The 27,915-nt window shown below is 43.1% G+C and overlaps 2 protein-coding genes across 3 annotated transcripts; both read right to left on the bottom strand.

The window, feature by feature from the left end:
- Positions 1-578: 578 nt before the first annotated feature.
- On the bottom strand, positions 579-11,146 carry LOC124149504 (15-hydroxyprostaglandin dehydrogenase [NAD(+)]-like). Its single transcript, XM_046521133.2, has 7 exons — positions 10,920-11,146; positions 9,180-9,303; positions 6,056-6,162; positions 5,402-5,498; positions 3,955-4,031; positions 2,223-2,368; positions 579-1,055 (listed from the first exon to the last, which is right to left on the bottom strand). Exons 1-7 carry the CDS (start codon positions 11,010-11,012, stop codon positions 935-937), a joined length of 765 nt encoding a protein of 254 aa, XP_046377089.1. The 5' UTR covers positions 11,013-11,146; the 3' UTR covers positions 579-934.
- A 6,362-nt stretch (positions 11,147-17,508) lies between these two features.
- On the bottom strand, positions 17,509-24,093 carry LOC124149502 (thyroxine 5-deiodinase-like). Of its 2 annotated transcripts, none has more exons than XM_046521129.2 (2): positions 24,018-24,093; positions 17,509-19,085 (listed from the first exon to the last, which is right to left on the bottom strand). In XM_046521129.2, exons 1-2 carry the CDS (start codon positions 24,026-24,028, stop codon positions 18,317-18,319), a joined length of 780 nt encoding a protein of 259 aa, XP_046377085.2. In that variant the 5' UTR covers positions 24,029-24,093; the 3' UTR covers positions 17,509-18,316. The 2 variants fall into 2 exon arrangements, with proteins under 2 accessions (XP_046377085.2, XP_046377086.2); XM_046521130.2 differs by lacking the exon at positions 24,018-24,093 and adding an exon at positions 21,297-21,425.
- Positions 24,094-27,915: the final 3,822 nt, after the last annotated feature.

Genomic DNA, 27,915 nt, shown 5'->3' with positions numbered 1-27,915 from the left:
ATTTATGGTGCGAACTCACTTAGATTCCATGTCGCAGTTTAACATGAATACCCCACTCAGACACACTATACTGACTCCGAGCCGACCAGTCCTTGTTTTAGCCCCTTAATGCCGAGCGCCAGACAGGGTAACAACAAATACCATATTTTAACGTCTTTTGGTATGACGCGCCCGTGTTTCGAACCCCGGACCTTCCGCTCTCCGGGTGGACGCTCTTCCACTAGACCACAGAGGCAGTCTGAAATATGAACGGGTATCGGTGATCCAGTCTTCGAAAGGTCGATTCGCTGTTCAGAGTTACGTCCCTTGGGCATGTCAGGATCCAATGTTCCGTTTTTGTTAGCATCATACCCATGATTGTGGGTTTGACTTGCTTCACATTTTCACAGCGGTGTTAAACCCATCTCACTCACTAGTTCATGATAATAATAGCCAGTGACTTATATTACAATCAATGATTCACGACGTCGGATGACGTAATCAAGGAATTCCCCCATCCCCATCACCCGATCCATTAAGTTGCCCCTTACGACCTTGGGGACCTGTTCTAACATGAAGTACCAACAACAAAACACCAGTGAAACATGACATTCTGTTTATTTTAATATACATTTTTACACAGTTGCTGTAGATATTTCATATATGTTTCCATTATCGTATGCTTGTTCCCAAAGTATCGTCAAAAAAGGTGTGTGTGTTTACTGAATTACGTAAACGTATCATTTAGAAAATAATAAAACTAGGCTGCTCGACGCCCTTTACGACACATTGTACTCGCTGTCTGATCATCCGAGCCCTGGATATCAAGTAATGGAGGCGCTCTTCTTGCAGCCATCGCCATTCACGGGCAGATAACTCTCTATCCTCATCACAACTTCCGCCGGATGCTCGAATGTGGTGTTTCAAGGGTATTCAGCCAGCCATGAACCAGTCTCTAGCCGTCGACCAGTTGGTTATGGGCGTACTTTGAGCCGTCCTTGGTGATGGCCAAATTTCGGCCGTTACTGCCGTCGTCTTTGATTATAGTCAGGAAGCCCTCAACTGCTTGGTCTACGCTGAAATAACGAAATAGACAAAAATGTGAGAGTAGGTGGGTGAGTGAGTGAGTGAATGGGTGAGTGAGTGAGTGTTTCACGCTACAGTCAGCAGTGTCCTAGCTATGACAGCGGCGTGCAGGGTCCAAACTAGGGTAAGAGCATGTAACTTTAAAAAGCTCTGGAGGAAACCTGCATGGTTCTTTGGTTTTGCTTATACTTAAAAATAACAGAGTTGCGCCCCGGGCGTGGATCAAGCATACCAGTGATTGTATACATGAGCAATGATCAGCCATGTCCATTGTTAGCATAAATTGTACGATTTCAACTATATCAAGAGTACGTGTTTATGAATCACTATCAAATAGAAATGATTACAGGTGTTCGCGTTCTGGGGCGAGTGAGAATGATTTTACGACGCTTTATGCAATATTCCAGTGAGATCACGGCGGACGGAGACACCAGAAATAGGCTTCACACATTGTACCCATGTGGCCAACTGGTCGGTAGTATTGTTTTAAGCCGTTTATAGCAATATTCCATCAATATCACGGGGGGGGGGGGGGGGGGGGGGGTGAGAGGGGGGGGGGGGGGGGGGGGTGTGTGTGTGTGGCTTTACACATTGGAGCCATGAAGGGTCTTCGGCGTGACGAGCGAACGCTTTAAACACGAGGCTTCGATTCCTTAGATTGGTTCAGTGTGTGATGCACATGTCTGGTGTCCCCCGCCATGATATTGCTGGAATATAGCTAAACGCGTCAGTTAGGGACAGGACCGAAGCCCCAGACTCTCGGGGGTCCCCCATACACCTACTCTCTTTGACCAACGCTGGTTAACGTCTCCTCCGGGGTAGAGTAGCTCTTCAGCAACCCATGCTTGTCGTAAAAGGCGACTATGCTTGTCGTAAAAGGCGACTAACGGGATCGGGTGGTCAGGCTCGCTGACTTGTTTGATGCATGTCATCGATCCCAATTGCGTGGATCGATACTCATGATATCAATCACTGGATTGTCTGGTCCAGACTCGCAGACCGCCGTCATATAGCTGGGATATTGCTGAGTGCGGCGTTAAACAACAAACCAACCAACTAACGTCACCTGATTTGTGGCCTGTGAGATGTACATAGGACCACGTGTACATGCCACCACCAAATACCATCATGAAATGAAACGAAACGGGTCTGCATACCCCATGAGCGAGATGGCTTTCAGCATCTGCTTGAACTCTTCTGGATAAAGTAACTGTTCGTCCTTGAACTTCTGGAATGCTGTGTCCACTGCAGTGGGACAGACTGTTCCAAACCGGAGTCCCATGTCCCCAAGGTAAGGATTTCCCTGCAGAAACAAAGACGTTAGCGAAGGAATGTTCATGTCTATGCTCTGTGTGTACAACCAGCCACACTTGCTGACATTCCTAGTTACTAATATAGAGAATCTCACGTGAGTGTCTTTTGATATCAAATATATCAACACGAGTTGATAAAAGTGGGAAAACTCCGAGGCTTGCCGAGGATTTTTTCCCATTTATCAACGAGTGTTGATATATTTGATATCAAAAGACACGATGGTGAGATTTTGTTTATCATCCAACATCATTCTTCCAACTTTTTCAGTTTGTAGACAGTAATAAGCAGTGTCTTCAGTGTAAAAAGTACTGCCAACAGCTTCAGTAGCAGAGTCATTATTGATGTCATTTGATTGTGACGTCATGGTAACCAATGACGTCACAATGGTCTGCAAAGCATTGTGATGCAATTTCATTGCAGCGATATCAACAGTGTAGATATATAGAATACTAAACGAGCTCCCGTGTAATACCAATTTTATGAAACGAGTTTCATAAAATTGGTTTTACACGTGAGCGAGTTTAGTATTTTATTTATTACTTGTCATTTATAATGTTTTTAGAATTATACTGTTGAGTGTAAATAGGCTGACACCTACACGATCAATGGCATAATCCAATTGAGTTTAACAGAATAATACTTCAAACACGTCAAAAGTTGAAACGTATGAATTTAATATCATATATTATATAATGGTCCACCTTTAGAATTCAGGCGTTCGTCCCACAAAATTATCGTAGTGCTAAGGCTATCACAACTCACATAATTTAACTTAGACTAAAGACTCTCGTTGCGCTAGAGTACGATCGCCTTGTGGAACGGGGCCTTGCAGCTCAAAGTTTACAATGACGTCACAATACCCGATGACGTAATTTGTTGAATTTTGTTGCAAGATCCATCGGCGAGTCAAAACAATGTGACGTCAGCCTAGCAACAAGGTTGCTGGGGTCATCGAGTGTGCATAAGCTCCTCCCAGTGATCTATCATCTCCACACACAATGTCGTTGAATACGCCAAGGGATGTTGAGAGCTTTCAATATTTGTTCGTGAAACGTGTTCCGAGAGTACATAAGCACGCGTTTTGGTATTACACAATGTGTAATAAAGCTGTATGTTTATTAAACGGGTGATCTCTTCACGGGCAAGTAATAAATCGCTTGATCTCACCCAAGCGATATCTCCCGTGGGAGCCAGTTTTGGATGATAAATTAAAATCTGTAGATACCCATGAAGTTACGGGTTAGATTTGACCTTTAGCAAACTCATTCCTGTCGTAAGAGGCGAAAAACGGGATCGGTGCTTAGACCCCAACTGCGCAGGCCGATACCCATGATGTCAATCACTTGATTGTCTGGTCCAGACTGGACTATTTACAGACCGCCATCATGCAGCTAGAATATTGCTGAGTTTGGCGTTAAACAACAAACAAACAAACAATCTCCAGACAATTTCTTACACAGACACACAAAGATATAAAAATATTGTTCCTTCATAAATCTCAAATCACACCAATATCTAAAGACAGAGCCACTCTACCACCACCACAACTACTACGACTACGACTACATAACCTACCGCCCAGCTGTTGGTAAAGCCGACGACAGCATGCTTGGAGGCCACGTAGACGGGGAAGACGAACCTGGTGACGAGGCCTGCAATGTGTGATAGTACAAGTACATAGTTCACGATTTCATTCAACTGAGTTGGCCCTATAGCCTATTTATATTCCTCGTTCTTCTGGGTTTCATTCTTTTTCATAATTAGGACATCCTTTACTTTTGCAACAGTGTGATCATGTTCTGATCAGATCGCTACCATTAACATCATTGTTCTCACAAATAACGAATTTTGGATTTGCATTTGAAAGCATAGGCGGATCCAGAGGGGGTGGGGATGGGGGTGGGGGCTCCAGGGGGACCGCCGCGCTGTAATATGTTGTAGACAGGAACATGTACCGAGAGATGATTGAGATATTTTGGACCCCTCCCTTTTAAAAAAAAATAAAAATGCTTGTTCCTCCTTGAAAAGGTTGACTAATGAGTATGCTTGGTTGCCAGGAGAAACTTCAAGTCAAGTCGTTGCCATTCTGCCCGGGTTCGGAGTTCAACACACACTTTTTTAAAACCAAATGTAATATGTTGTAGACAGTAGAATTTACTGAGGGAGGATTTAGATTTTAGATTTTTTGGACCCCTCCCTTTTAAAAAAAAATATTAGTGCTTGTTCCTCCTTGAAAAGGATGACTATGCTTGATTGCCAGGAGACACTTCCAGGGAAGACGTTGCCATGAATGCCTGGGTGAAACTGAGCGTCTCCGTGTGTGTGGACACCATTAAGTGCTAAGTTGGTCGACACAATAAACTGTGAACAAGGAGACAAACAGACTGATGTTTGAGCGACATGCTTCTATCTTGCTGGCACTGCCATTTTGCTCTATCCCAGGTCTCCTGTAAGGTCTCGTGAGTGAGTGAGTGAGTGGGTAGGGTTTAACGCCGCTTTAAACAGTATTCCAGTTTTATCACGGCGTGTCAGCTTAATGTGGGAGGAAAGCCCGAAGTGATGCAGGTCTAAGACGTTTACCACTTCGGTGAAACCTACGAGCACGGGTATGGTGCTGACAAACCTAGAAACAAAAATAGGGCGAACCGGGATTCGAACCCACAATCATAGGTTTCTGGCGTGCCAAAGGGACGCAACTCTGCTAAGCGAATCGCGGCGCCTTAGACGACTGGGCCACTCGTGCCCCCTTTAAGGTCTCGGTAAGTCCCTTATCTCTGAAGCTGGGACAAACCATGACCGCTGACCAGCTGGCAATATTGACGACCATTACTGGTGAATTGCCATTCAACGCTCTTTTTCAGGGTCATTTACTGGAATTACCATTTCTAGTGTCCCTCGCCGTGATATTGCTGGAAAAGTGCTGAAAGCGGCGTAAAACCATACTCACTCCGATCTATCCGAAGGAGCACAACTCGTCAATTAAATGTTCAACTCGATCCATTTGCCCCTGTTCTATCCTTACCGACCATGGAGGCGGTGTTGATGATGACGCCACCACGACCCCCCTTGTCCTTGCGCATGTGCTCCACGGCTAGTTGGGTTCCAATCACCACCCCGTCCTGGAGTATAGATAGTATACCACATACAGGCGACCTTCACAGATACCACACAGCATTCAGAATACTTCCACAGATACCAAACAAAATACAGAAGACTATCGCTAATACAACTTTTGCTGTATCTTGAATCCAGCTTCTAGGGGAAGAGTGAGTGAGTGAGTTGTGTGTAACGCCGATGTTAACAGTGTTGCAGTCATATCACGGCGTGTCAGCTTAATGTGGGAGGAAAGCCCCAAGTGATGCATGTCTTAGACGTTTACCACTTCGGTGAAACCCACGAGCATGGGTATTGTGCTGATAAACCTAGAAACATAATCGGGGCGAACCGGGATTCGAACCCACAATCATAGGTTTCTGGCGTGCCCAAGGGACGCAACTCTGCAAAGCGAATTGCGGCGCCTGAGACCACCTGTTCCCCTTCCAGGGGAAGAATAGTTCTTAGACTTACTATGCATGAAAAACATGTTCATCTTGACAATTCAGAAGCGAACTGAGTGATGAAGCGGCGATACACCAATTACACTCGCTGAATAAATGAAAACACCAGCGACCCTTACAATATTGACAGAGCACATCATCTTCCATCTCTGCTCGTTGACCAGCCCAGCGTTGTTCAACATCAGATCTATGTGACCATAGTGAGACACGGCGCTCGCGAAGGCATCTGTAATCACGACAAATCATTCATTCCATCTTTATATTGGTGTCCAAATCGATTTTGACTTTACATCCATAAATATAGGGACTGACCATTTGTTTGTCTGAGGAGGTGAGAAGGAAAAAAATAAATTGTCCCAGAAAATTCTTGAAAACACATTCTACAGGCGGTTGAGGAAAAAAATATCTGCTACAAAAATACGTTGCTGCGAAATGTTTTTGTAAACTAATATATTCAGGCTAATAGTTTTGATAAAAAGACATATGGTTTTGCAGCTATAGCTAAAACATATCTTGCCTCCATACAAAATCCTAGCCCAACAACAACCCACAACCCCTCCAGAATATCAAATGAGATGTTTCATTGTTCATATCAAATCACCTGTAACATGTGAATGCCAAATTTGGGGAGTTTTTCAGCGCTCCCACACATTGCAATACGATTACATAATCAGCCTGTTATCAACCCATGCATATTTCTTACCATGTAATACCCACCAAGATGTGTAACGTTTTTTGTTTTGTTTGTTTGTTGTTTAACGCCGCACTCAGTACTATTCCAGCTATATGATGGCGGTCTGTAAATTATAGTCTGGACCAGACAGTCCAGTGATTGACATCATGAGCATCGATCACCATAACTGGGATACGATGACATGCATCATCAACCAAGTCAGCGAGCCTGACCACCCGATCCCGTTAGTCGCCTCTTCCGACAAGCATAGTCGCCTTTTCCGGCAAGCATGGGTTGCTGAAGACCTATTCTAGCCCGGATTTTCACGGGTCAACGTATTATGTGGAATATGGTGATAGCTGACAGTATGTTTTCGCAACATGGTGGCGTAGATAGGTCATCAACCACAAGTCTGACCGACACAGAGTCGAATAGCTACAGACCGTTGTGATATAGCTGGTGAATAGCATTCACTCACTCACCCACGTGCCAAGATAAACAGCCATCAAATATTATCATTTACGAAACAGAGATACATTTTATAAATTATAAAATGAATTTCATAGAAGTAAGTATATTGAGCAAGTTCTATTTTCTATTTCAGAATAGCTTCTTGTGTTGGTGTCTTGGTGTGACTTAGTGTGAATAGACTCGTGACGAGGTATTGACGAGTCATCCACCTATCTACTTACGTATTCGAGGTCACCAGTCGACCTTTGTCACAGTTATCAGATTTCATAGGGCTGGTGTGATGCGACAATCATATGTAATCAATCTGACGCCCACCTCGACCTTACCGTAGTCCTTCCAATAACACAGGGATTTAATAACCATTATCCATTCGGAACTCTCTCATATAATAATTGTCAATATACATTCCGTCCTAAATCATAATAAAACATTAATTGGTTTTGCATTTAATATTTTATTTTGTTTTATTATGGGTGAGGGAGGAAAAGAAAAGCTGAACAAAGATAATTGATATATTGAACATAGCTTTTTGTTTGGAACGCACTTTTCAAACATTATCTAGCACAAAGACACCGTGGTCTTACGTTTTTTTCATTCGCATGTAGACAAATGGCCCTGTAAAGATCGACCTCAAAGCATATCTCTACACTTTAGGGGTGTTATTTCATTTGCACGGCGCGGACTACTGTAATCTAAGTCATATGAGGTATGTACTTTCCTATGAGTGAATCTCTGGAAGTCACTGGTATTATGAACACATTCACACAAATACCGTTGTTGGTTTCGGTAAAGAATACTTTCGCTCTAGCGATCAAGTCTATGTTAAAGTGTGGTAGATCTATGAAAAGGTATGGTCCAGGCACTATGCGGACTAAAATCGGATTTTTTCGAAACTTATTTGAAAATGTGTTTGGGCAGATTCGTGGTTAGGCTTAAAGTACACATAGCCTTTATATCAGGGTGGTTGGTAGGACTTGTTTAACTAACACAGATAAAGTCTAAGTACACACAGACTCTTGTACCAGCAAACCATTGAAGGGTGTTTGCAATGGGATTACCCGACGACAGGTCAAAGAGAGAGAATCAGAGAGAGGCACAGAGAGAGAGACACACAGAGAGAGAGAGAGACACACACACATAGAGAGTGAGAGAGAGAGAGAGAGAAAGAGAGAGCGTGACAGTTCCAGTGAGAGAGAATGATTGTGGGACACCCACACCACTGCCGAGACGTGTATTCCCCTTCCACGCGTTGAGAACGCATGGTGAACGCTGGTGACATGGGTGCTGCACGGGCTGTATGAGAGTTGGGAGTGGGGGGGGGGGGGGGGGGGGGGGGGGCACTGTTACATAGTTAGAGCGGCAGAGACACCTACTGTAGTAGATACGGATAGAGAGAGTGTGTGAGAATGTCAGCTGAAAAGACTTCTGTAAAGCCGTATCTCTTTATGAGGATGCCACCCCCTATCCCCTGGATTTTGAATGCCATCTAATTTTTCACTCTGAGTCTCATATACTCACCCCTAAATCACGACTAATATTTAACACAAATTTCAAAGCACACCTCAGAATTCATTCTACAAAGGCAGAACGTAAACCAACAGAACACGCGGTTTACTTTGTGTCTTTGCATAACATCGTTTGTAAACGATGACTTTTACGCGACGTAGGCTTGGTTGGTTTGTTGGTTTGTTTGTTTTACGCTGCACTCAGCAATATTCCAAAGACATGAGCATCGATCCACGCAATTGGGATCGATGACATGCTTCAACCAAGTCCGCGAGCCTGACCGCCCGATCCTGTTAGTCGCCTCTTACGACAAGCATGGGTTGCTGAAGACCTATTCTACCCCGGATCGTCACGGGTCGCGACGTAGGCATCACCCTGGGCACAAATTGCGCTTCCCTTGTTGCTGATTTGTTTCTTTGTGAATATAAATATAGCGTTGTGTCAAACCATGTCAGCGAATGGGGCCATGGTCGCGATCACTAAGATTAAACGCCTGTATATGGCAAAGGTTATCATTTTATCAACATGCATGCAGCTGAGCCTATGATTTGACGCATGTCGTTACAGTAAGTGCAAGTTAACACCATACCTACCTTTAAAAGACTGTTCGTCGGCAACGTTACATTTGACAAAGAATACCCTGCCGTCTCCGTACGCCTTTTTGAAGTCCCCCGCAGTTGCCTCCCCTTGCTCCACGGCGACGTCAGCTAAGGCAACCTGTTCGACGGTAGTTACACAGTACATGAACTTCATGGTGTATACATTTAACAAAAAAAAACCAAAAAAAACCAAAAAAGTTTTCACTTTAGTCATAAAGCGCGTCGACGTCTCCTTGATGTCTTTTCTTTAAGTATTTACATGTTTACAATTTTTAAGTCAGATATTTATGTTCAATACTTGCTCGTGATTGTTTGTTAGGAATCAAAATGTAACAGAAGATTCAGAGGGATTCTTCTGAGGAAATAGTCATGGCCACCCACAGAAGAATAAACTACGGTAAAAAGCCATGGACTAATTCTTGTACCATTAAGCATCACTGTATAACCGTACATACAGAGGATAAGTGTCACCCAGTCTTTTAAAACGGCGCAAATCGCCGCAGAGTTGCTTCGCCGAGATAACCCAGAATCCTACCGGGTCACAGTCTTCATCTTCACTATGATTCTTGGTTTGTCATTATGGTGGGTCGGAGTCCTGCATAATTCCGGGCTTTCTTTCCACAATACTCTCTCCCGCCGTGATATATATAAAATACTGTTTATAGCGGTGTCAAAATCCATTTTGACGAGACCGCCTCCATGGTCTGGGGTTCGATCATACCAAAAGACGTTAAAAAACTGTACTTGTTGTTACCCTGTCTGGCGCTCGGCATTGTTTTAACAAGGACTGGTCGGCTCGGAGTCAGTATACTGTGTCTGAGTGGGGTATTCATGTTAAACTGCGGCATGGTATCTCAGTGAGCTAGCACTATAAATCGGCATCAGTCCGGACATGTAAAAGCAGCTACACACGTGCATGCACGTCTCCATATAAGTGAGATAATCTTAGACGCGACGTTAAACCCAATTTCACCCCACCTCACCATTTTGACGTAGCTCGTATAGGTGCTTAATGCGTACCATGTTTAGTACTATCAGCCCGCAAAGGGAAGCAACGGCGATATGACCGCTGGGCCAACTTCAAGGGTGTAAGAAATTTAATTTCTATTTTGTGCTTCGGCTTGAACAAAAGTGATGATGAATATAAAACGTCAAAGCCAAAGAATAATCTTTCTTAATTATCTGCCGAGACAGATTCCAATGGGCGTAAAAGACAAACTAGTGATGAAAAGTAAGATCACAATTGAACGCTGATCTCAGTGTCTTTAACAACATAATTATAATTATAAATACCAGTTGGTGATATGTTTTACAGTAAGCTTCGGTTATAACGAACACGCTTATAACGAACTGACGGATATAACGAACTTACTTTTTAGTCCCGACTATTTGCTGCGGTTATGCTGTATATATGCTATCGAACTACGGTTATAACGAACTATAATTAGTAGTCCCTTTGAGTTCGTTATAACCGTAGTTTACTGTATTGCCAATATAATAACGAGGTAGCTGTTAACAATATGAACCATACATTCACCACTTTAACAAAATGTGATAAATCAAGGAAACCGATTCATAATTAATTCTTACATAATACTAGAAGATCAGTGATTATTAACTTTCGTTTAGTAACGAAAATTAATTTTACTTGGGATCAAACACTGAATTATCATAAAAGAATTTTACTTAATTGGATAAAACATTAATCTCGCAAGGAAAATGTATTGACCCAACCTTAGCTCCTTCTTTGAGAAGGGCTTCTGCCACGTTCTTTCCAACCCCCATGGCCGCACCCGTGATAAAAGCAACGGAGCCTTCGATCTTCATGTTGTGTTGCTGGTAGAGAGATGACTGTGAGGACACAACAATCTGCCTCTTGTTGTACAGGTAATTTGTGTCGCTCAAACTCCACACACGTTCTCCCGTTATCAATCTTATGTAAATGCTGATTTAGGTCAAGATACTGTCGATGTGTTTCTTTACGCAGGAGCGCTTATATAACTGGTATATTTCAAAATGGGCAAGGGGCGGTCGGGTAGCCTAGTGGTTAAAGCGTTCGCTCGTCACGCCGAAGACCCGGGTTCGATTCCCGACATGGGTACAATGTGTGAAGCCCTTTTCTGGTGTCCCCCGCCGTGATATTGCTGGAATATTGCTAAAAGCGGCGTAAAACCATACTCACTCACTCACTCACTCAAAATGGGCAAGACATAGGAAGAGACTTTGTCCCACTAGAAAAAAATCCATGTTGAAAGTCCAAAGCGCATGTATAATGTCTCGTCCATTAAAGATCTTGCCACCGGGAATAAAAATGGGAATAATGACGAACACATTTATTTAAAAAAGAAACTTATGTCCGGAATTGACAAACCACAATGTTGGCCAAACTCTCCAAGTAAGACTAGTAACTCTGTTGGTAGTCTATCAATTCCCCATACCTCCAGAAATAATGCAGATTTGAGTGTTTAATTCGTCTTGTCAACATGAACACGCACACAGTGTGTGTGTGTGTGTGTGTGTGTGTGTGTGTGTGTGTGTGTGTGTGAGTGTGTGTTCGATATTGACCTGATCATGTTTCAGTTATGTGACCTAGGGGGAACGGGGGGCAGTCGTCCAGGTCACCGCAAGTCACTTCACAGAGTTGCGTTCTTTGGGTACGAGACCGCCTCCGTGGTCTAATGGTAGAGCGTCCGCCCGGAGAGCGGAAGGTCCGGGGTTTGATCCCCGGCCGCGTCATACCAAAAGACGTTAAAAGATGGTACTTGTTGTTACCCCGTCTGGCGCTCGGCATTAAGGGGCTAAAACAAGGTCTAGTCGGCTCGGAGTCAGTATACTGTGTCTGAGTGGGATATTCATGTTAAACTGCGGCATGGTATGTCAGTGAGCTAGCACTATAAATCGGCATCAGTCCGGACTAGTACAAGCAGCCACACAAACACACACACGTACATGCACGTCGCTATATAAGTGCAATAATCTTGGACGCGACGTTAAACCCCATTTCACCCCACCTCACCTTCTTTGGGTACGCCAGGAACCTATATATGTCTGTGGATTATGTTTCTAGGTTTGTCAGCACCATACCCGTGCTCGTGGGTTTCACCAAAGTTGTAAACGTCTGAGACCTGCATCGCATCCTACCACAAATTAACTGACACGTCGTCATATAGCTGAAATAGCGCTGAAAGCGGCGTTAAACCAAACTCACTCTCCAGTGACCTGGAAAACTGAGTTAGAATAGATCTTCTACAACCCATGCTTGCCGTAAAAGGCGACTATGTTTGTCGTAAGAGAAGACTGACGGGATAGGGTGGTCAGGCTCGCTGACTTGGTTGATAGATATCATCGTATTCCAGTTGCGTAGATCGATGCGCATGATGTCAATCACCGGATTGTGTGGTCCAGATTTGTTTAAATTACAGTTTCAGCTGGAATATTGCTGAGTGCGGCGTTAAACAACAAATAAACAAACAAAAGTGACCAGTCACGTAATCAATATGGCGTCTACGGCTGCCAATACACAGTCCCCGATGTTTCTGAAGATCGATCACAGGGACAGCTGGAAGACCAGGAGGGGTCGGGTCCTCGGGTCCTCGTGTCCTCGGGTCCTCGGGTCCTTTTTTTTGCACAACGACCTATCCCTGTTTATCAGTGGTATGTTAATACACGGCACAGATCAGTCTGTGCAAAATCAAGGTGCATTTGTGTTATCTTTGAAGACCTTGAACAAGGGTATTAAGGTTATTGTCGATATCATCACTATTTGATAGTGACTCCAAAACACATGCTTATGATAAGATATGATATTGTCGGAATCGTAGAAAAATATTACTTTTGCCATGAAGAAAGAACGGAAACGCGTGGCAGTGTGTTATTTTCACGAATACACCCTTTTGAGGTCTTAATTTGACATTAATAATTCCACGCTGACGAGGAACCAACCCGCAAACACAACCATCTACACCTGTGTGGAAACGAAACAAGCGGTTGCACGTGCAGTCCGACATGTCACGGTGACAATACTTGTACGAGGTGAACAAATGGAAAGGTTCATATTGATATGGTGTTTCAGCTATTTGGCTGAAATTGTTTGTGGAGAAATAAACCACGTTCAGAACAATAAAGTGACGTCACAACAATGCGGTGTGATTATGGAAAGGATTTTGTCGCTTTTATTTAGTGAGCTTGGAGCGTAACTGTCAGTATTCAAAGTTCACAATGACCAGTATGTGAGGGACATATCAAGGTGTGCACGATAATGACATGACCTTACACAGATTTCCTGACGAGGCATTCACACATCCGCTTTGTACATATTCACGGTCAACACCTTGACCCATATTAAGCATGCTTGACCCCAATCGGCAACCCCATCCCTTTCCTTAACCGCAAAGATGACTGTGGGAAATGGGGCAACGTGTGGCCATGCAGTGAGCAGGCCCCTGCAATAACACGCTCGCGGATGTACATTTCTGAGGTGCATTAACTTTTTATGCACTCTTATATGCGCCTTGTTACTTTTTTAAAAGTTTTTATCCTAAAGTCACTAGTGGAATCAGGTTCCGGTGCATCACTGACTATCATGAGGACAAAATAAACAAAAACGCAAACAAAGAACGAAGAATTCAGCATCGTGTACAACCACAATTAGCTGTGACACTCCCTTGACAACGAGCCTTATTGACTGAGGAAGGCTTGCGGGATGTCATTCCAGATTTGGGCCCACTTGCACAAAGCGATCTTAGCGCTAAGACTATCTTAAGCCTATGTTAAAGTATGAGTGTTACGATCATCCTAGACCATAGACTGTTGCAACTGGACCAACACTATCTGTTGGTTTGGAAGTCCGTGTAAGAGACGTTTCATTTTATCCCACAAATGGTCAAAGGGCGACAACCTAAGGAAACTGCAGCCCAAAGGACGTCGATAAACACGCTGACGGACATCAGTGATGTCAAGATGAAGCCTTGACATATCTGTGAAGAGGACTAACCTTCAGTCCTACAACCTAAACCTCAGATGCAGGCGTGCAGTTCGATGACGTGGCAGCAAAGCTGGACGTACAGCAAAACGTCGTTGGCCCACTTGCACAAAGCGATCTTAGCGCTAAGATGATCATAACTCCCATACTTTAACATATGCTTACAATAGTCTTAGCACTAAGATCGCTTTGTGCAAGTGGTTCGTGGTGGCATGTTATACTCTCGTACTCGGTACCCAACAGTCCTTCCACTAATCGGACGTAAATGTAAAACGTCAGAGAATAATCAGTCACGATAACCAGACGAAACAGATTCCATTGGGCGTGACCCGTGAAGATCCGGGGTAGAATAGGTCTTCACCAACCGATGCTTGCCGTAAAAGGCGACTTTGCTTGTCGTAAGAGGCGACTAACGGGATCGGGTGGTCAGGCTCGCTGACTTGGTTGATGCAGATCCCAATTGCGTAGATCGATGCTCATGATATCAATCACTAGACTGTCTGGTTCAGACTCGATTATTTACAGACCGCCGTCATATAGATGCAATAAACAAACCAACATTGGGCGTGAAAACAAAATAGCGGTGGTAAATACTATGTGCATGGATCACTGAATATCAGTGATGGCATCAAGTGTTCGCAGAAAGGGTGGACCGCCTCCGTGGTCTGGTGGTAGAGCGTCCGCCCGGAGAGCGGAAGGTCCGGGGTTTGATCCCCGGCCGCGTCATACGTCAAAAGACGTTAAAAGATGGTACTTGTTGTTACCCTGTCTGGCGCTCGGCATTAAGGGGCTAAAACAAGGACTGGTCGGCTCGGAGTCAGTATACTGTGTCTGAGTGGGGTATTCATGTTAAACTGCGGCATGGTATCTCAGTGAGCTAGCACTATAAATCGGCATCAGTCCGGACTAGTGCAAGCAGCCACACAAACACACACACGTACATGCACGTCGCTATATAAGTGTAATAATCTTGGACGCGACGTTAAACCCCATTTCACCTCACCTCGCAGAAAGGGTAAGCCTGTCCTGCCCTACCTGTACCAACCGCCGGGGATGCTGCTAACCAACAATGTTAAGTATTAGACACAATGTCATCGAGTGGTCTTACCTATCTAGTTAAAAGTGACAAAACCCTTTCCATATTCATAAGATATCCCAATTGTACGATTCCGAGTATATCAAGATCATGTGTTTATGAATCACTAGCAAATAGTGATGATACCAGGTGTTCGCGAAAACTTGAGCGTATCCTGCCCCACACATGCAAAGGCAAGCCACTGCTCACCTGATATAACACGGGCACATATGGAACAAGGCAAAATAGGGAATTGTATCGGACATAATTGTTGTCACTGTTGGGTCAAATTTGGAAATGTCCCCCACATGTCTACCATAAAACCTTTTGAAAGCTTAACCGAAGCCTTGAATTCTGAAATTTTATTCAAACAACTTCTGAGCAAGAGTCGTATGACACTTTTGGAAATTTGGTAGAAAGAGGATGCTCGATTGTACCAAGAAAGTTGTGAAATGTAGACACTGAAGTGTTATAAAATATTGCTCGACATAAAGGGAAAGTTGATACAGTTTTGTGGAGAGTAAACCATGGCTGTTATTCAAAGAACCTTGATACCTAAATTGTCTAAAACATTTTTTTGATAACCGTATTTTAAAATTTATTTAAGAGATATATCCGTAACCGTCAGGACGATGTTTGAATGGCCCCTGAGTGTGGCCCCTGAGTGTGGTCCCTGAGTGTGGCCCCTGAGTGTGGTCCATTAGTGTGGCCCCTGAGTGTGGTCCCTGAGTGTGGTCCCTGAGTGTGGTCCCTGAGTGTGGCCCCTGAGTGTGGTCCCTTAGTGTGGCCCCTGAGTGTGGTCCTTGAGTGTGGTCCCTGAGTGTGGCCCCTGAGTGTGGTCCTTGAGTGTGGTCCCTTAGTGTGGCCCCTGAGTGTGGTCCTTGAGTGTGGTCCCTTAGTGTGGCCCCTGAGTGTGGTCCTTGAGTGTGGTCCCTTAGTGTGGGCCCTGAGTGTGGTCCCTGAGTGTGGTCCTTGAGTGTGGTCCCTGAGTGTAGTCCCTGAGTGTGGCCCCTGAGTGTGGTCCCTGAGTGTGGTCCCTGAGTGTGGTCCCTGAGTGTGGTCCCTGAGTGTGGTCCCTTATTGTGGCCCCTGAGTGTGGTCCCTGAGTGTGGTCCCTGAGTGTGGCCCCTGAGTGTGGTCCCTGAGTGTGGTCCCTGAGTGTGGTCCCTGAGTGTGGCCCCTTAGTGTGGTCCCTGAGTGTGGCCCCTGAGTGTGGTCCCTGAGTGTGGTCCTTGAGTGTGGTCCCTGAGTGTGGCCCCTGAGTGTGGTCCCTGAGTGTGGCCTCTGAGTGTGGCCCCTGAGTGTGGCCCCTGAGTGTGGTCCCTGAGTGTGCTCCCTGAGACTTTTGCACAAATTCGAGAACAGAACTGACGATGCTTCGGGTAAGTTTTGTTTGTTCTGTTTTGTTTCTTTATTGTTTAACGCCGCACTCCAACTTTATGACGGTGGTCCATCTATAATCGAGTCTGGACCAGACAATCCAGTGATTGATACCATGAGCATCGATCTACGCAATACGATGACACACATTTAACAAGTCAGCGATCCTGACCAACTGCTCCCGTTAGTTGCCACTTACGACATGCATAGTTGCCTCTTACGGCAAGCATTGGTTGCTGAAGACCTATTGTAACAAGGATCATCAAGGGTCGCTTCTGGTAAGAATCCGGTAAATGGGGATGCGTATTTTTAAAAGATATTCATGAAACGTATTCTCCTGTCATTGTTGTAGGGATATGTTTGTTTGTTTATTTGTTTAACGCCTCGCTCAGCAATATTCAAGCTATATGGCGGCGGTCTGTAAATAATCGAGTCTGGATCAGACAATCCAGTGATTGACATCATGAGCATCGATCCACGCGTTTGGGATACGATGACATGCATCAACCAAGTCAGCGAGCCTGACCACCCGAATCCCGTTAGTCGTCTCTTACGACAAGCAAAGTCGCCTCTAAGGGCAAGCATGGGTTCTGACGACCTATTCTACCCCGGATCTTCACGGGTCTGTAGCGAAATGTCTATTAGTTCCATAAACGCTGGAATGTGTATATACTTCCATACATTAAACGATATTGCGCCCAACATCAATAACCGCCAATATGCGCTGAAACAGTAAATCCTTCCTTTAGGACACTTTCGAACAATAACGCATTTACGGGGCATGCTTCAATTTGATCATACAAAAACGGACATGTCTTTGTGTAATAACTAAATAAAAATCTTATAATTGTAATGACCGTTATAAAAATCCATAACAAATAAACATCTCTTTATGAGCAATACATTGGTTTTATTGAGGACACATATACAATGTCGAAACTGATTACAATGTACACATCATGAAAATTCTTCAATCTGTTTCAACCCATATGACGTCAGCCTATTGCATCAGTCACTGCAGATGCACAGGTTTTTCTGCAGTGACGTCATACAGGCATGACTCATAGGGATAAAACACGGAATAATTTATCATGATGTTCAATAAGATCCCTAATAAACAAAACATAATCGGGGCAAACAGGGATTCGAACCCACAATCATAGGTTCTTGCACAGCGAATCGCGGCGCCTTAGACGACTGGGCCACCCGTGCCCCCGAATCGCATGTAAACTACCCGTATATACTTGCTTGTCATTCTGAAAACTTATAATTGATATTTCACTCACATATTTCAGCCTCAATGGCACTATGACGACGACATGCATATAAACGACTCCAGATAATGACCAGTCTTGAAACAGATTCCATTGAGCGTAAAAGGCAAAATAGCGTTGAAAATAATATGAATGGATCACTGAGAATCGGTGACGACATGAAGGTGTTCTCTGAGTATGCATAAGTCGTCTTTTACAAAAGAAGTTAACAGGTTAACATTATCTGATGGGTTCTTATGTTCAGTGGCAAAGACATTAACTACTTTCTTTTTAAACACACCTTCGAAACATTAATACGTCTACTTTCAATAAGTGATCATTGTATCATTTATGCGCGTAGTAGGGTTGCCAGCGTTGCGATTATAGTAGACGAGTGAGGTTCCTTTAATGATATATTAGAAAAGCATAAATTGTTCTAACTTCAGCACTGTTTATCTGTGGAGCCTCTGTATGACGCCAACCACTGCTCTACTTCCTCTAACTTGTAGAACTCTGGCCCTCTTCCTCCCTCATACACTATGACGCCATCTTGGATTATGTACAGCCGCTCAAAGTAGCCGCCATACTGGATGTTGGCGGTGTTTTCAATATTATCCACGACGACAGGGCAGACCGGATTCTTCTCAGCCAAAATCATTGCAGCCTTGCGGCGGTCTTCCAGCGTCTTATGAGAGGCAATCTGAACATTGTACTCGAAGCGCCAACCATCGGAAGCATGCGCCTCTTCTATATAAATGATCAAAAAATCTGCGATGCTGGCAAATTCTGACGCCACAGCGTTGTAGCGCTTGAATTTGCTCATGAACGGTCGTCAGGTGCAGCTCCCAAAGTTGACCACCAGAGGGCGCCCTTGTCTCTGAAAATCCAGCAGACGATAGATCTGGTTTCCTTTAAGAGAGTGCAACTGAGGATTGGGGGCAAGATTGTGGAGGGAAGCGTCCTTGTACAAGTCAAGATACGCTGCACGGAACAAAGCTTTGTAGTGGCTCAGCGTTAGAACAGAACGATCGTAGTCTTTGGCAAGGTCTTCACTGGTGGCTCCCTCTCTCGTGGTTTTTGCGAGAACAACGGATCGTTTAGGTTTCATGAAAACCCGTCTGAAGATGGTGGATACAAGGTGGAAGCAGAGCTGGAGTATTATTCCCAGCAAGCGGTACAGCAACACCACCCGTCTTCCTACGCCCATCTTGCTGAAAGTAAAACAACACATTTGGTGGAACTGTGTATATGTCCAATCAAAAACGATCATAACGATTACATCTGAGTGAGTGAGTATGGTTTTACGCCGCTTTTAGCAATATTCCAGCAATATCTGAAATCGGCTTCACACATTGTACCCATGTGGGGAATCGAACCCAGGCCTTCGGCGTGACGAGCGAACGCTTTAACCACTAGGCTGCCCCACCGCCCGATTACATCTGACACAACATTGACTTATTGTCTTGATAAGAAGAGGGCGGCCGGGTAGCCTAGTGGTTGAAGCGTTCGCTCGTCACGCCGAAGACCCGGGATCGATTCCCGACATGGGTACAATGTGTGAAGCCCATTTCTGGTGTCCCCCGCCGCGATATTGCTGGAATATTGCTAAAAGCGGCGTAAAACCATACTCACTCACTTGATTAGAAGCAATTTTACTGACCCCTGCAGAAAATAGCAATCTTCAAAATGGGTACCCTTATTATTTTCCATCAGTAGATGGACTGTAGGATAGCCAAGCGGATAAGGCTTTTTTCTCGTCACACCTTACTAGCAGTCCCGGGATCGATTCCCAACTGAGTACAATGTCTGAATCTCATGATGGTATCCCTCGCCATCATGTTCCTGGAATATGGCTTTAAACAGCAGTGAAATATACCTTGACCTTATATGTGTATGTTGTCACTTCATTCGTCATCCCGTTTTGGTGACGTCATAACTTCATTGATGTCACAGTGTGCTCATACCCAGGTGGTAACTGACTACGTCCATTATGTCAGTTTTTCTTTGAACTTGTGAAATATATTGCAAGTTAATTGTATGTTATGAAATATAACTCAATAACAGGGGCTAACGGGTGTTGATAACATGCACTGTGTTTAAACGCACAGTTTACAACAAACAAGCTTAAGGTGAGGTGAAATGGGGTTTAACGTCGCGTCCAAGATTATTGCCCTTAAATACAGACGTGCATGTACGTGTGTGTGTTTGTGTGGCTGCTTGTACTAGTCTGGACTGATGCCGATTTATAGTGCTAGCTCACTGAGATACCATGCCGCAGTTTAACATGAATACCCCACTCAGACACAGTATACTGACTCCGAGCCGACCAGTCCTTGTTTTAGCCCCTTAATGCCGAGCGCCAGACAGGGTAACAACAAGTACCATATTTAAACGTCTTTTGGTATGACGCGGCCGGGAATCGAACCCCGGACGCTCTACCACTAGACCACGGAGGAGGTCTACAACAAACAAATATAGATGACATATATAACAAACACATATATATGTGATGTTTAAAGGTGTGGAATTCAAACATCAAAAATAACTCTATAAACACCCACTGCAAAAGGAAAACAAAGCTACCTGAAAAAGACGACCATCAAGAGTATGTCTATTGCAACAAATACACACGTGGCCATTCACGTGACGAGGTATCACAAGGTCAAGTAACATATTTCAGGACATGACAATAGACATATAGCTGTTAAAGCGAAACGATATACTGCCCATTCTCCTGCGTTAAAAGACCCGAAAGTGACGATGTGTCAAAGGTCTTAGACGATTGGGCCACCCGTGCCCCCGGACATGACAATAGAAATACAAGTGTTAAATCGAAAAAACATACTGCCCATTCACCTCCGTGAAAGACCCGTTAAAGGTGAAAGCCGGTTACTGACTCGGAACGACAGTACCTCTTTATACTGAATGTGTTGTTAAATCTAAGAATCTTTTAGATGAACCTGATATCGACAAACTTTGTTTTAAATTCAATGATGCCTGTGTGTGACAAAGTCTGCTTTTTAATTCTTAATCGTAGAAAACATCTTTTATATGGATAACATTTTACTGTGTCATCCTTACAGCATAACTGAGCGAATTTTATGATAAGTTGTCTCTAATAATTCTTATCTTATGATTCATGTAAGTTGAGGCATTGGATGATGGTATTCCAGGTGAATCACAGCGGCGTGTTAATAATAATCGAGCCTGTTCAAGGTTGAATGAAAGCATGTGGCATCTGGGTTCGATGCACAGGAACTCGATGATTGCGTGTATAACATAATATATTCGTAAAGAAAAAAATCACACCCCTCTATACCCTCGCGACACGTGTTTCCGTGGTATTAAGAATAGCATTACGATAAACCAACCCGCTGACTTCGACAAGCAATAAATGTGAAATAAATCGTTAGAACACTCACCTTTACACCATTTAATAACAAGGAAACATCATTTTGTCCACAAATGCCTCCGTATCGGCTGCTGTACAATAGCGGCCATTTTTACACAACATGTAGTGACGTCATATGTTTCCGTGGTAAAGTTCATCGGGTCAAGCTACGGGTGGTTAGCACACGCCACAATGTCAAAGTTCTTTGGAATCGAAAGTAATGTTCCCAAGGCACTTCCAAACGTAACAAAATACAGATAACACTGTACTGAATTATGAAATATGAAATAACTGTCACTTGAACACAAATTTTCAGATTATTTACAGTTTATGATCATGATCATCACAAATGTCGTTATTCTTCTTGGTGTCTGCAAGGTAGACCGTGACACGGACAGAAAAACACATCATGTCGACGAAGAAAGGAGATGTCACAACAGTATTTTAAATGCACCCAGTGTTCACAATTCCCATGCATGCACTGTCCCCACTTAGTGAATTCAACATGTTGACATCGCCTCAGTTCAACTGGCTGAAACTTTCCGCATACACAACACTTGTCGTCAACATCGTTGATAGATTCAGAATCTGATTGATCGTCGCTTGAGATAAGGAGCTTATCAATCCCAGATGGTCCAGGTTGTTGGGATGACATACTGTCCTGCTTATCCTTGCTAGTAGACTTGGTAGTTGGTTTAGTTGTCTTTGGCTTCACAGTTGATTTTGATGCCTTGCTTCCTCCGTTTGTTGACTGTTTGGACTGGTTGATGTAAGCCGTGATTTGACATGATATATCTGGTTCCGTAATTGCTTGTCCACCAACGATCTTATGGATAGAACGTCTGGGCTTCGATTTTGTTATGGTAATAACAGGAAGATGATCTTCAAAAAATCTTGAATCTGAGGGCTGTTCAACGATGTCAGGACATGTAACTGAAATTTCTGCAGCTTTTTCCAACTGTTGATTGGCAAACGTAGATGGCTTCAGGAATGACTTGTCAATTGCCGTTGGGTCAAATGGATAAATACCACATTTCCTGAAAGCACTGTGCAAGTTACTGGCAGACAGAGAAATCTCGTATGTCTTACAGGCCAAAGAACAGACGCTATATCGGTTAACTGTTCCAGAATTTGACCGCTGCCATTTCCTACATTCTGAACTGAAAATCTTGGTGAAAGGCCCAAAGCACCCAACATCCATCGGCTGGAGAACATGGCTTGTGTGAGGTGGTAGAACAAACAGGATTATCCCCTGGTCAACAGCGTAATCTATCAGATGAGGGGTGATGTGAGACCTGTGGCCGTCATATAGCAGCAGAGCTTTCTTGTCACCTCCGACTTTGGCATATTTCACAAAATGGCCTGTCAACCATCGCTGAAATATGTCTGTATTGGACCATCCCGTCTCGCTAACAGTTCCACAAGTTCCAACTGTCGAACCATCTAAGAGGTCATCGCGCATGCGTGAACCAGGAAAAATGAAAAAAGGTGGAATCTTCTGACCCAATGCATTGCCGCATCCCAAAACAGTAACTGTAGAGGATTTCTCTGGGCAGATTTCAATTGGAACTTCCTCTGCAGATCCAACGATTTGCGGTGAAGAATGTGTGAGATTAATTCCCTTCTCATCGACGTTGTAGATCAGCTCTGGGCTTGACTTTAGGTCATACCTGTCAAGAACTGCTTCAAGTTGAGAAAAATACTTGTTAATGCTCTCCTCAGATGTGGCAGTGGCTCGTAATTGAGACAATCCCCTTGGTCGTCGCAACTTCAGTTCAGGCCATCTTCCCATCAACCCATAAAACCACTGCAGTGATAGTGATTTGGAATCATTACTACGTTTCTTGAGATTTATGGCATAGTCAGTTCCAAGACAGATAACCTGCGCCCTGGTATATCCATACCCTACTGAGGCCATAAGCTTTATGTGGTCGACAAGGCGTGCTTCTTCTTCTTGGGAAAATAATGGCCCTGGTCCAGAGGTCAAACATTCTGGGGAAGTAATGCCTTTAGTTCTGTCCCTCAGAGTCTGGTCAGGCACAGAGTACTTCCTGGCTGCTTTGTAGACAGAAGAACCTCGTTCAACTACTTCATGATATGCTCCTTTCAGTTGTGTTGGACTATAAGGCCGGTACTGTCGTTTGCGTCTCGCAGGATTATCCTACAAACCACGATAAACGATATAAGATATGGCCCTACTCAGCTTCCATAGTTTTAAAAATTGAGCGGGTATTCCCCTTAGTAGTCACGTGATACACATTACTGTTTACATCAGCTAGCAGACGAACTTCTCTTGCTGAACTTACGAGTTGAATATTTTTTACGATCTCATTTTTTATAATGGTACAAAAAGTGCATTACGTACAGAAGGTTAGTTTTAGTTAGTTTATCGTAATATAAAGCTGTACTTACGCAAATAGATGCAATTCTGAACATTTTTCGCTCGGAGCTGTCACGATCGAGTTGTCAATGTAAACAATCGCTAGGGGGCGCAAATCCGTGCGAGGTGCGCGAGAAATGACGTCATAAAAGAATACCACGGATTGGTGAGTACCACGGATTGATGTGTCGGCACGATGTACATAGAGACAAGGAGTGACACCCGCCATCTTGGTTCTTATTCAAGATTTCGCACTCGGTTCGAATCATAGCTCGATATCGCATGAAATATGAATGTCACTTATTTCAACCTATTGGCACCTGCTAAACAAACCATAGGCTATACAATCATGTTCATCTGTGGTCACCTTACCTCGTATTCATTTTAAAACAACAATCAAATGTCAGCTCTATGCTGCGCCGCTGAGGTAAACAAGAAAAAGGTGGCCGGAAATTACGGCGCTTGAACTCAGCAAACGTTTCTGATTGGTTAAAATGTGTATCACAATATTAGCACATGGTGAAGGGAGGGAAATTCAAGACCGCCAATGATAATCTGCTTCGAAATGTTTAATTATGCTGTAGATTTCCTTGTCAACCCCAACATTATGCAAGCAGGCCTACCATTGACGGTTTTGAATTTCCCTCCTTTCACTGTGTGCTAATATTTCGATCCACTATTTTTTATTTTAGCCAATCAGAAACGTTTGGCGAGTTCAAGCCCGTGAAGCGCCGTTGTTTCCGGCCACCTTTTTCTTGTTTAACTCGGCGGCGAAGCTTAGGGTTGAGATTTGATGGTTGTTTTAAAATAAATACGAGGTAAGGTGACCACAGATAAACACGATTGTGTTGCCTGATGTTTGTTTATCAAGTTCCAATAGGTTGAAATAAGTGACATTCATATTTCATGCGATAATGAGCTATGATTTGAACCGCGTGCGAAATCTTGAATATAAGAACCAAGATGGCGGGTGTCACCCCTTGTCTCTATGTACATGTATATACAGTCTGGAAGTTAATTTAAGGTACCGACGTTTACTACAATATCTGAAAAACCATTGGACCTACTCTAGTCAAAGTTGGTATGAGATTATTAAACAGTCATACATAACTGGATATTACATTTAAAGGCAATCGGTGCATGAATAAAAAATCTGTCTATTTAGCTATCACTATATTTCATCAACAACCAGACCTGTTCGTCACGGGTGGAACGAGCATTCATTGTAACAGCCATCTGCATAATGCTACTCCTGCGTCACAGGGCCATATGACCGTTGCACGGGAAGCACGCACGCACGAATACGGTGTTAGCGTTGGATCGTCTCAAGCAGTTATTTAATAATATTTATCATTTAACTTAAGCATTTATCCATGACATAAGCTTATGACATAAAAACATGTATGTCATACCCCAATGACATAAGTATGCAAATTAGATATGCAAATTAGATAACCGGAAGAGCGAGCGGTTGATTTGAAACTATATATTATAAGTGAAGTTACACCAGAGATATAATCAGATTACACAGAATCGTTGTTGTTACCGTTATTAAAGTTTCAATTATTCTGCAAAAGTCTGTTCAAGTATTTTGTTTAAAATAATCCGAGGAACTTTTTTTCTCAGCGAATTGTTTATTTTGGTTTACATGGCTATGGAAAACATGTATCACTACGCACGATCTATACGTAAGATTTCGACAAGTTGCTGATGTTAATGTTTAATGCAATTATCCCTTAATTTGGAAGCAACAATGTGAAAATGATAAATAGAATTCATCACTCGTGTTTTTTAATATGGGAAATATCAACCTCGTCCCGTTAATCGGTATTTGCCTCGCCAAAGGCTCGGCAAATACCGATTAACTAAAGACTCGGTTGATATTTCTCATATTAAAAAACACTCGTGATGAATCCTCTATTTATCCAATTATTTTTGCATTTTCTTCAGGTCAGTGTTATTGACTTGAATGTATCATTACTTGCCACATTATTATATTTCATGCATCATGTTATTCGGTGTAATATATCATACGTAATTATTCATTTAGACAAATCATTTTTTATGGTTTCGAAGAAAATATTTTAATATTTTCGTAGATGATTCGAGACTTTCGGGGCTGTTTCGGGTGAAAGAGAATCAAATTTTGAGCCAAGAATTGCACAAAGTGGACAAGATCCGATTACGACATGTACTACAAAGCACGAACCTGAAATTCGTAGACGATTCCTAGAAATTCTTTGATAAACACATTTTTTCTCACGAATCCCACGAACTACAAGAATGTTTGGGAATCAAATAAGATATATTTAAGATTCTTAAGAAATGGTTAAGAATATGTTCATATCCGTGGTAATTCGGGCTATTACATGTCGTAGTGAAACGGGGGTATATGTATTGCACTATTCTTGGTCCCACGAAATGCCCTCGTCGTCAGATTCGGAGTCAGTGCTGTCACCTAAATGAACATCAACAGGCTGGACTTGTTTCCAATACTCTTCCTCAACTTTGATAACATGTTGGACACAGTTTGCCCAACGTACATCTGCAATTTCTCCCATCCCTTTCAAGACAATGTGCTTGACGTCGGCAAGCTTGAAGGTCTTATTTTGCCGTGCGACCATATTTTTCAAATCACCCCAGATTAGTTCGATGGGATTCAAGTCACAATGGTAAGGTGGAAGTCTAAGCACTTCGTGACCGTGTCATGCTCTGTAAGGAGAATTTGTTTTAGTTTTCGTGTTGAAATAAATTCGTTTTCTCGTGTTAACCGCCGCATCACGTCCCTGACAACTTTCTTATCAAAGGAATCTAACTTTAATTTCCTATCCTGTTTTGAGATGCCCCCTAAGGGATGTGCAGGGGAGCATGTGTTTTTATGAGAGTTCAAAATCTTAACTACGGTTTGTTTGGGAAGCTGTAACACATGAATTGTTCTTTTCATGTACTTTGAAATGTCAAAGAAGGGCGAACGTCTTTCACTTTCAGCCTTAAAGTATTCAAATATTTTAACAACGAAACCTTTCGCATCAGCGGAATGATGCTTGCGCTGAGACATCATGAAATCTAACGCTAACACCGTATTCGTGCGCGCGTGATTCCCGTGCAACCTTTCGAGTTGTGTTGATTGGTTCAACTGTGTCCCTGTGACGCAGGGGTAGCATTATACAGATGGCTGTTACAATGAATGCTCGTTCCACCTGTGATGAACAGGTCTGGTTGTTGATGAAATATAGTGATAGCTAAATAGACAGATTTTTTATTCATGCACCGAGTGTCTTTAAATGTAATATCCAGTTATGTATGACTGTTTAATAATCTCATACCAACTTTGACTGGAGTAGGTCCAATGTTTTTTTTCAGATATTGTAGTAAACGTCGGTACCTAAAATTAACTTCCAGATGTGACGTTTTTTCACTTTGTACGAATATATTATGCTATACACGCTATCACCGAGTTCCTGTGGTTCCATGATATGCAAATCACTTTACCCCTTGATCTTTAGTAGCCTGAACTATATTTTCAGCATTTTTAAAATATAAGCGTCGTGTCAGTTAATACCTTCCTTCCTATCTAAGTTGCTATACACAATCAAAATAAATTAACTTTTATAATGTTTATATAGATTTATCATACTTAAGGTAAAATGTCTGCTAAAAGAAACAGAATGAGACAATTTAATCCGAAGTCCATCGCCCCTGTGTACCTACAGCCTGTCGGCTGTCCCCTCTCCAATGTCCAATATATAAAATCCCCGTGTCACCGAAGTGATCTGACCTAGTTTCACACCTCCTGCAGGAATGACGTCACACAACCAACCCTGTATGTTTATACTGTGGCCACACTCTTGGGTCTCATCGCGACATGGCAATATGGCCGCTGCGATGTAAATCTTTAACTCACTCTCTTGGGTGATTGTAAAAATTATAGCGTAATTATTCAAAGTGAATCCCTGGCATTTAATTGGTTAACCAAGGAATATTTACCTAAAAACATATAGACCACGCCCACTTGCGGAATACTATTTGCTGATTGGCTGATGATAAAATTGGCGATTTTGTTCTCGTATTATTGTGCTGATCAATGTCACTGTTTTCGTATCGTTGCCTACATATGTGTATTTAAATTATTTATTCATAAAAAAATACTTCTTTGCGTTAATACCGCAAGACATATAAAAGTAAATTTAAAAAAACCCTGTCCCTTGGAAATTCACAGCATTTATAAAATTATTGAACTTTGAGTGAGGCAAACACATTTTCAGCGTTT

Source organism: Haliotis rufescens, unplaced genomic scaffold, assembly GCF_023055435.1.
Source record: "Haliotis rufescens isolate VD_foot unplaced genomic scaffold, xgHalRufe1.0.p SCAF_1, whole genome shotgun sequence".
Taxonomy (NCBI): Eukaryota; Metazoa; Mollusca; class Gastropoda; order Lepetellida; family Haliotidae; genus Haliotis; species Haliotis rufescens.
Note: the sequence above shows the minus strand (reverse complement) of the source record. Positions and strands in the feature narration are given on the sequence as shown.

Coding starts and splice junctions, on each gene's coding strand:
- LOC124149504 (XM_046521133.2), bottom strand. CDS start 11,012: ATGAAGATCGAAGGCTCCGTTGCTTTTATCACGGGTGCGGCCATGGGG. Junction 6,163..9,179: donor CGACGAACAGTCTTTTAAAG/GTAGGTATGGTG, acceptor TCGTGATTACAG/ATGCCTTCGCGAGCGCCGTG. Junction 2,369..3,954: donor GCTTTACCAACAGCTGGGCG/GTAGGTTATGTA, acceptor TTGTTTCTGCAG/GGAAATCCTTACCTTGGGGA.